Source organism: Callorhinus ursinus, unplaced genomic scaffold (genome assembly GCF_003265705.2).
Source record: "Callorhinus ursinus isolate GAN/ISIS: 27379988/994484 unplaced genomic scaffold, GSC_fseal_2.0 scaffold18, whole genome shotgun sequence".
Taxonomy (NCBI): domain Eukaryota; kingdom Metazoa; phylum Chordata; class Mammalia; order Carnivora; family Otariidae; genus Callorhinus; species Callorhinus ursinus.
Genome location: NW_027397080.1, coordinates 360862 through 370718, shown reverse-complemented (window position 1 = coordinate 370718; position 9857 = coordinate 360862). Strand labels below are relative to the sequence as shown.

The window sequence follows — 9857 nt, the reverse complement described above, 5'->3', positions numbered from 1 at the left end:
TTCCGGCCAGATCGCCGGATATCCGCTGAGTGACCCTTACAAGTCCTTCTTGATCCTGAAGTGGAATAGGTGCCGCTGTTGCTGTTGCTGTTGGTGTTGAATTCAGAACTGTAGCGGCACATGGGGCTGGAGGACGAGCGAAAGATGCTGACCGGGTCCGGAGATCCCAAGGAGGTAAGGGAAGGCGACCGACTAGACAGACCCTCTTCACTGCCCAGAGGCTGAAGACCTACCCCGCCAAAACACACCCGGGGCCCTGTTGGCCCTGGATTCGCCCCTAGACTTTGCACAGTCGGGGTTGCTGGTTCCCTCGACCCTTCCCCAGAATTTGTCTATTCATCTTGGACAGGTAGATGACTAGCCCTTGTCTGGGCTTAGTTTCTCCGTTCTGTGAATGCGGTGAAGGTGTAACGACAGCGAAAATGCTGTCGCCTAAACTTCTGTAAAAATAGTGTCTTTATTTTTAGTCAGCCAGGTGATCTGAGACCCTGGTTTGACAGGTTTAGGGAGCAAGCCGACCGGCTTTTAGTGCTTCTCTCCGCTCAGGTCAGGAATCCTGCCACATCTTCTATGGAGGTTCCGGAGATCTGGCCTTACACTGGTTTCTGTGAAGAAGTGGTTTCTTTTTCTTTGGTAGGGGTGGGGGTGGGAGATATATTTGGGGACAGTGTAGGAATGTGCAGTATAATTTTGCGATGATGGAGGAGGGAGCTCTTTCCCAGAGTAAGACTGCCAATGTAATTTATTGACTGCTTACCATTCCAAGTTTTCTTAATATGACTAATTCATTTAAGCCACACAATAGTCCTATGGGGTAAGTATTGGGTACTATTATTATGGTTATTTTACAGATGAAAAACTAGCATAGAAAGGTTAAATATCTTTTCTAAGGACCACAGCTTTAATCATGGAGTGGGGACCTGAACCCAAGCAGCATGGTTTCAGAGCCAAGACTTAGCCACAGTGCTACACAGCTTTACAGAAGCCAGCTAGCTTTTGGTTTTCAGTCCCATTTCCTATCATTTGTTCTCTAGTCACTTCGCAGCAGCTGTTCCAGATTTATGGGTTCTGAATAGTTGGAAACTAGTTTATCCCTTGATTTTTCCTAGTCTTCTTATTTTCAGAAAGGGGAACAGAACGAAATGGAGCCAGCCTCAGGAAGTTCAGCAGGAAGTATACCAGGAAGTTCAGTAGGGCTCTCCATAGCAGTAGATGAAAAGAAGGTAGTCAATTTTTTAAATTAAGAAAACTTTGGGGCACCTGGGTGGCTCAGTCAGTTAAGCATCTGCCTTTGGCTCAGGTCATGATCCCAGAGTGCTGGGATCGAGACTGCATTGGGCTCCCTGCTCAGCGGGGAGCCTTCTTCTCCCTCTCCCTTTGCTGCTCCCCCTCCCCGCCCTGCTTGTCCCCTATCAAATAAATAAAATCTTTTAAAAAAAAGAAAGAAAACTGAGGTCTTTTATGAAGAACCTATACTTTTTGGACATTAAATCTTTTTATTTAGTGTGACCTTGGTTTTTGTCATTGACTGGAAATTTTACATGAAGTAGTCCATATTCAGACTTAGTATTTGGATTTGTTTTTCCAAAACATGCCCTGATACTTTTGACACAAAATTATCAAAATGATCGGTGTAGTAGCATTGCCAATAGGGAAATGATACAAAGGTCTTGCTTCTAGGATACTAATTTCAGGTTTCTAACTGAGGCAGAATATGATTTCAATTTTTTGGAAAAACATTTCAGTATGAATTTTTTTAAAGAGCAAGGTTAAGAAGGCTTAATGAAAAACTAGAATTTGACATCTCAAAAATCATCTTCATGTTTAGAAGAGATCTTTGCTAATTGTGAGAATAAATAGCATGGGTTATATTTAAACCTGCCTTAGTCCTCCCAGCTTTCATGAGCTTTGGTCTCTTCCCCAAAGGGCATGGTAGAGAATAAAGCAGATTGTGTTGGAATTTTGAAAACATAATGAGGGATTGCTGAGCTAGTTCTTATTTTCCTATATACCTTTTCTTTCCCTTCCTCCAAATGTGGATTCGTGTATGTGCAGGCAGGCAAACAGCTTGCTTTTGACAGGTTGAAATATTGATCAGACTCTGCTGTGCCCCAGATTTTGGCCTATAATGATGCTCCCACAGGGAATTTTTTATACTGCTCTCCTTGGAAGAAAGGAAACTTAAGTTTGAGGTTGTGTACCTGAATCAGAAGTAAATAGGCAGGAGTTGGTGTTTCCAAGCTTGTGATTACTCTAGACCTTTGATGCACTTACGCTGATAGTCTACTTAGAGTCCTGGGAGTTCAGTAAGTCAAAAAGCAGTGACTGTTTTTAGTTAAGCTCTGGCTAAAGAACAGGTTAGGTTTGGCCATTTTCATATTCCCAGTTCAAGTTCAGAGTCTAGAAAAAATGTTAGTTTTCCTCCTAACTTTGGGATATAAGGACTAAATTGAGCTATTTCTGGTAATACTAGGGCCTACCAGAATTTCAAACAAAATACTTTAAGTTATATAGGTTCCATGTGACCATCAGCTTGAATCTGTATCAAAAAATGTCTAATTGGGGCACGAGCTGGCTCAGTCGATAGAGCATGTGAATCTTGATCTCAGGGTGGTGAGTTCAAGCTCCACGTTGGGCATAGAGTTTAAAAAAAGAAAAAAAGAAAGAAAATACCTAATTAGTGTTATCTCTAAACCGGGAGCTCTTAAGGGGCTGTTGTGATTAATCAAATTACAGATATGAAAGCACTTTATAAACCTTATTTATTTTAAAGATTTTATTTATTTACTTGAGAGAGAAATCGAGAGAGCACAAGCAAGGGAGAGGGGCAGAGAGAGAGGGAGAAGCAGACTCCCCCTGAGCAGGGAGCCCGATGTGGGGCTCGATCTCAGGACCCTGAGATCATGACCTGAGCCGAAGGCAGAGTTTAACCGACTGAGCCACCCAGGCGCCCCACTTTATAAACTTTAGAGTGTCCTACACACTAGGTTGTTGCTAATGAAAGTGAAATAGTGTGTCCTTGTTGAAATGTTTGTTTTAATTAGGTATGGTAAGAGTACAGGCATGGAGACAACTGTTTTTGAAAGAAGAGTTTATTTGGGGGCCCAAGAGAAGGGGGGGAAGACCACACCACTCAGGGCCACCTGGAGAAGGGTCTGGACCATCGGAGAGAGCAAGGGAAACCAGACTCTTGATTTCTGAGGGAAAAAATGGGTGAGGCAGGATAGCAAGCTCTGGCAAATCTAGGATTGGATTATTTGAGTAATTTCTGTGGGTTCTGGGCTATAGGGGTGGTCTCTAGCTGTTTGGTACTTGGCCTTCAGGATGATTAGGGCAGGAGCAATAATTGGTTTAGTCTAGGAGATAAAGGAAGTGATTGGTGATAAGGGTTTTGGATTGGTTGGTTTACATATGAAAGGTGTGTCCCCTGGGAGGGGCTTTCTCTCCAGGATTAGCAAAGCCCCTAAAATGTCAAAGCGTCATAAAATACAGAAAATTTTAAAAACACAATTAATACAGTGTTTATCCTCAGTAATTACAACATCAGTATGGTTAGGAATATATGTCCTAAGTTGCTGCTGACATTAATTTTGTTTTCCTTTTGTAGGAGGAAGAGGAGGAGGAGGAATTAGTGGTAAGAGCCGTCTCAGGTTTGGAACCATCTCAGTAAAAGGAAGTTTGAGCTTCATGAACTCTAAGGCCATTTTAAGGAGTCTTTATTTGACACCTGGGAGAGAATGGAAATGGAAAAAACCTTTAATACTTCCTTCCTGTGCTGTGCAGTGTTTGGGGGGTGCGGGCCTGGGAAGCTGAGTCTTTTCTGGGTTTGGAGCTTCTGCAGTCATGGTGTCAGGGAGCAGAGTAGCATCTTGAGGGCCTGGTATTCAGTTATCTGTCTGCTGTTTGCGGTTTAATAAAGGACTCTGGAAGGAACTTTTCTTACATAGTCCTTCTCCATGTTAATATTGCCTTTCTAGCTGGGCAGCAGGGGTATATAGGCCTGGCTGTCAGATGAGGGGAATTCAAATTCACAGACATTACATATCCCAAATGCTGTGTTAACAAGTAAGGCCTCCTATAGATCTACTTCAAGTTTGGCTAGGTTTCCTTTACCACCTTGTTTTTCAGATAGGACTGAGGCTTTCAGTGCATACTGGCAACCTTGGAAGGCAGGAATGTGAAACTTTCCCCTACTACTTAGCATCAGAATTGAATGGGAGACCCCATTCTGCCATTTCTGGCGGCAGTGTGGCTCTGCCAGCTGGCCTTCTGCACGGTAATTCCGAGGCAGCACCTTGGTTTGGTGGTTGTATTAATCAAAGCAGATGGTTTGTGGGTCTCCTCCTAAAACCCCCATTTCGCTTCTTTTCTGTGTTTCTCCTTCAGGATCCCCTAACAACAGTGAGAGAGCAATGCGAACAGCTGGAGAAATGTGTAAAGGCTCGGGAGCGGCTAGAGCTCTGTGACCAGCGTGTATCCTCCAGGTCACAGACAGAGGAGGATTGCACCGAGGAGCTCTTTGACTTCCTGCATGCAAGGGACCACTGCGTAAGTCATCCTAAAGTCAGGAACGGGGAAGCTTACAGTGGCCAGGCAGACTTGGTGCTGACAACTTTTCCATACTAGGGGCAGATCCAGCAATAAGCATTTACTTACTGGCCCATCTATATCAGGTACAGTGGTGAGCACTTTACATAAATCATCTTACCTAATTCTACTACTTACACTGGAGATAGGTCTCATTAGTCCCATTTTACCGGTAAGAAACTGAGGCTTAAAGAAGAGAAATGATGTCCCAACTTGGACCACTAAACATTGGAGAAGCTGGATTTTGTACCTTTAAGTAACAGGCTATTCTTTAAAAGCATTTATATCCTCCACTATGTCGTGTACATGGTAGTTGGTCCAAAAAGTTTTTCTTTTTTTTTTTTTTAAGATTTTATTTATTTGGGGTGCCTGGGTGGCTTAGTTGTTAAGCGTCTGCCTTCGGCTCAGGTCATGATCCCAGTGTTCTGGGATCGAGCCCCACATCGGGCTCCGTGCTCGGCGGAGAGCCTGCTTCTCCCTCTCCCACTCCCCCTGCTTGTGTTCCCTCTCTCACTCTGTCAAATAAAAAAAAATCTTTAAAAAAAATAGATTTTATTTATTTATTTGAGAGACAGAACAGAAGGAGAGGGAGAAGCCAACTCCCCACTGAGCAGAGAGCCCAACCCAACACAGGGCTCAACCCCCCAGGATCATGGACTGAGCCAGCCAGCGCCCCTCTCTTTTTTAAGTAAATTTGTATTTGACTCTCTTAGTATGACAAGTATTTTAAATAAATTACAGAGTAGGCAAAAGTTTAATATGACTGCTTATATTAAAACCAATTGGGTGGTTAATAAACATATGAAAAGGTACTTAACACCATTAGCTCTCAGGGAAATACAGATCAAAACCACAACGAGATGCCAGTTCATACCTACTAGGATGGGTATAATCAAAAACATAGGGAGAAATGGGTGAAGGGGGTCAAAAGGTAAAAAGGAAAAAATAAATGTCTTTTCCCCCCTGAAAAAAGTTAATGATCTCCACTCAGCCAACTTTATATATGCTTCAACAATCCCAGGGGCGCTGGCTGGCTCAGTTGGTAGAGCACGCATCTCTTGATCTCAGGGTCTTAAGTTCAAGCCCCATGTTGGGCGTAGAGCTTACTTAAAAAAAATCCCAATATAGGTATTTTAATTCTATGATATACAGTGGAAATACACAAATGCACACGCACTCCTGGCCCCCATTAAACACATTGTGACAATTAAGGAAGATAATTTATAAAGATAGAAAACTCTGACTGAAATCATACTGCCTAGAGATAGCCATGTTTTCTTGTATATACTATCAGGTATTTATTTATTTTTTTAAAGATTTTATTTATTTATTTGACAGAGACACAGCGAGAGAGGGAACACAAACAGGGGGAGTGGGAGAGGGAGAAGCAGGCCTCCTGCTGAGCAGGGAGCCCGATGCGGGGCTTGATCCCAGGATCCTGGGATTGTGACCTGAGCCAAAGGCAGACGCTTAACTACAAAGCCACCCAGGCGCCCCTGTACTATCAGATTTTTAAACAAAAATGGAATCCAGATACATTTAATTATATGAATAGAGGCATTATATTCCTTTTTCAACATAATTTTAGTGGAAAGAAGGAAAATTTATATACAGAATATCCATCTATAATTCTCCATATCATTAAAAAAAATTGATCAGTATTGGTGATTTGGAGAAATTGGAAACCTCATACACTGCTGTTGGGGATGTAGATTGGTGTAGCCCTATAGAAGACAAGTCTGGCAGTTCTTCAGAAAGTTAAACATGGAGTTAACATATGATCCAGTAATTCTCCTAGTAGGTATATACTCAAGAGAAATGAAGACATATGTCTGTACAAAAGCTTGTACACACATAATCACTGAAGCATTATTCATAATAGCCAGAAAGTGGAAACAACATAAATGTTCATCAATTGATAAATAGATAAAATGTAATATATCCATATAATGGAACATTATTTGGCAATAAAAAGAAATGAAGCACTTTATTCAAAAAGTTAAACTCTGCTATATATGATCCAGCAATTCCACTTGTGGTTGTATACCCAAAAGAATTGAGACTCTGTTCAGTTGAACAGATATTTGTACATGCATGTTCATAGTAGCATTCATAATAGCTAAAAGGTGGATGCAATCCAAATGTCCATTGTGGTATATACCTATAATGAAATATTTAGCCTCAAAAAGGGAAGAAACTCTGACGTGTTACAACCTGTATGAACCTTGAAGACACGCTAAGTAAAATAAACCAATCACAAAAAGACAAATATGTCATTCCACTTATGAGGTGCCTAGAATAATCAAATTCATAGAAAGTGGAATGGTAGTTACCAGGGTCTTCAGGGAGGGGGAAGTGGGGAATTATTTAATTTCAGTTTGGGAAGATGAAAAAATTCTGGAAATTGATAATTGCTGGACAATGAGTTAATGCCACAGAAATGTAGAGTTAAAAATCGTTAAAATGAGGGTACCTGGCAGGCTTGTTCACTGGAGCATGTGACTCTTGATCTTAGGGTTGTGTTTTTTTTGTTTTGTTTTTTTTTTAGATTTTATTTATTTCTTTGACAGAGAGACACAGCGAGAGAGGGACCATAAGCAGGGGGAGTGGGAGAGGGAGAAGCAGGCTTCCCGTGAAGCAGGGAACCCGATGCAGGGCTAAATCCCAGGACCCTGGGATCATGACCTGAGCCGAAGGCAGACACTTAACGACTGAGCCAGCCAGGTGCCCCTCGGGGTTGTGATTTTGAGCCCCATGTTTGTCACAGACTTTACTTAAAAAAAATATAGTTAAAATGGTAAATTGTATGTTATTTAAATACTTTTATGAGCCAAGCACTGGGTTGAGATGTAGGAATGAGATAGGCATGGTCTCTTCCTTCACTTAGTTGAACCAGCATAGAAGACAAGTAGAATACTTAACTCTTTTGGGTATAACCTTCTCAGGATGGCCTTCACTAATCCTCTATTTAAAGCTGCAATGCTCCCCCCCGCCTTTTATTTTCCTCAGAGCGTTCATCACCGTCAGAAGTTTACTTTATGTATATATTTCTCTTATTAGTCTCTAGGTTTCTTAAGAGACAGAGATACTGCCTGGTTTACCATGATAGCTCACTCAGCACCTAGAACAGTAGCTGGTGTATAGTAGATGTTATATAAATATTTTTACGTTAATAAACCCTGTGATATGGGAGGTATAAGTTTCTTTGGGGAAGAATGAGGAGGGACAGATTTGTGTGGGGATAGGAGTTTATTTAGAGAAAGCTTACAAGAAATGACATGCAAACTTAAGTTCTAAAGGAAAGATAAAAGAGTTTTTAAAAAGTAGAAAAGAGAGTTTTGGGTAGCAGGGAGGTAGTATTCAGGTAACTGAAGGTAGTTCACTAGGGCTCAAGAGGGGTATGGGTGTGTGGGAAGGCTGTGGAGAGAGAAGAGGCAGTAGTGCTCCAGGTCATGAAGGACCTTGTAAGCTATGACGTTAAAGCTGCCAGTTGATGACATCCTTTTCTTTCCCCCATCTAGGTGGCCCACAAACTCTTTAACAGCTTGAAATAAATGTGCATGCTTCACCCCAGCCTTCATCATCCGGGCATCAGGATGTTTCATGGTTTCGACCATGCCATTTGTTTCTTATCTGTGTAACTGTACGTTCGTGTGAACCTCATGGATCTTGGCTTAGGCAAGTAGCTTCTATGTAATTAGCAGTGCTTCCTCTTAATAAAGTCCAGTGATCTGCAGACCTGCTACCTCCTTTCCTCTTTTTTTTTTTTTTAATTTGAAAATCTCAGACTTAAGACTAGGTAGAACAATAATCAACACCCATGTACCCATCACCCAGCAAGTATGTATCTCTTTTATTTTTATTTTTTAAGATTTATTTATTTGAGATTCAGTACATGCTGGGGTAGGGGCAGAGGGACAGGCAGACTCCCCACTGAGCAGGGGAGCCCAATGCGGGACTCGATCCCAGGACCCCGAGATCATGACCTGAGCGAAAGGCAGACGCCTAACCTATTGAGCCACCCAGGCATCCGCAAGTATGTATCTCTTAATGATAAGGACTAACCAAGTTTACCTTCATGCCATTATCACAGTTAAAATGAACAGTGATGGATGACTTAATTTTATTGGCTACCCAGTCGATATGAAAGTCTCCTACCACAGAAGTGTCTTTTGACAGTTTTGGTCTCAGTGTCCAACAAGGTTGCTTTTTTCTTTAAAAAAGATTTTATTTGATGGGGCACCTGGGTGGCTCATTTGTTAAGTGTCTGCCTTCGGCTCAAGTCATGATCCCGGGGTCCTGGGATCGAGTCCTGCTTCGGGCTCCCAGCTCAGGGGGAAGACTCCTTCTCCTTCTCCCACTCCCCCTGCTTGTGTTCCCTCTCTTGCGGTGTCTCTGTCAAATAAATAAATAAAATCTTAAAAGAAAAAAAGTAAGATTTTATTTGAGAGAGAGCATGAGTAGGGGGAGGGGCAGAGGGAGAAGCAGTCTCAATCTATTGTTCTAGCTACAGGGATAGCCAGCATTTCACAGCCATTTCTGATTTAGAACCCATTTCATGGTGATGTATAATCTCACAAATAACTTTATAAATGGTGGCATTGTATTTGTTGTATGTAATCCGATTATTGCCAAACATCTCATTAAAATTTCAAACATACAGCAAAGCTGAAAATTTACAGTGAACATCCCTAAACTCATTACTCAGATTTTAATGAATGGTATTCTAGTGTTAGTGTTATCACAGAAAGGAGGAATTACCCAGAGAAATAGCTCCAGAATTCTACCTAGAGGATGCTTGAGTCGGTTGGCTAAATATTAAGCTGCAAATGAATAGGGCAAAGCTCCATGTAGCCAGGCAATGAACTACTGAGTACCTATAAACTGAATAATTTCCAAAATTAACAGAACGCTGGGAGATATTTGAGTGTTGACCAGCTAATGTGGGGAATTCTATTGAACTTGTTGAACACCTGTTGTTCAATGAACAAGCATTGAACTTGAACTCCAGAAGAGGGCGTTTCAGCAGTAGGGCTAAAATTAGCCCTAGAAAGAGGCCTCTCAAGATAGGCTATACCCCATCTTAAAAAGGAGTCTTGAAAGGATCAAGCTGATTCACAAAAATACCTGACTGCCTGCCAGAACAAAATCCAAGACGTTTTAAAAAACGTCAACAAAATCCAGCATTCAACAATGTAAATTTTATAATACCAAACATTCAATAAAAAATCGCTAGACATGCAAAAAAAGCAGGCAAATGTGACCAGGAG

At 41.6% G+C, this 9857-nt stretch overlaps 1 protein-coding gene across 2 annotated transcripts; it reads left to right on the top strand.

Moving 5' to 3' along the window:
- The first annotated feature begins 23 nt into the window (after nucleotides 1-23).
- UQCRH (ubiquinol-cytochrome c reductase hinge protein) lies at nucleotides 24-8323 on the top strand. 2 transcript variants are annotated; one of them, XM_025855938.2, is made up of 5 exons: nucleotides 46-174; nucleotides 3608-3634; nucleotides 4129-4276; nucleotides 4387-4548; nucleotides 8109-8323. In XM_025855938.2, exons 3-5 carry the CDS (start codon nucleotides 4214-4216, stop codon nucleotides 8139-8141), a joined length of 258 nt encoding a protein of 85 aa, XP_025711723.1. In that variant the 5' UTR covers nucleotides 46-174; nucleotides 3608-3634; nucleotides 4129-4213; the 3' UTR covers nucleotides 8142-8323. The 2 variants fall into 2 exon arrangements, with proteins under 2 accessions (XP_025711721.1, XP_025711723.1); XM_025855936.2 differs by lacking the exon at nucleotides 4129-4276 and having other exon boundaries at nucleotides 24-174.
- Nucleotides 8324-9857: the final 1534 nt, after the last annotated feature.

Excerpts from the sequence above, each read along its gene's own strand:
- UQCRH (XM_025855936.2), top strand. The coding sequence starts at position 121 with ATGGGGCTGGAGGACGAGCGAAAGATGCTGACCGGGTCCGGAGATCCC. Across the intron at positions 3,635-4,386 it reads AGGAGGAGGAGGAATTAGTG|GATCCCCTAACAACAGTGAG; the intron begins GTAAGAGCCGTC and ends TTTCTCCTTCAG. Across the intron at positions 4,549-8,108 it reads TGCATGCAAGGGACCACTGC|GTGGCCCACAAACTCTTTAA; the intron begins GTAAGTCATCCT and ends TCCCCCATCTAG.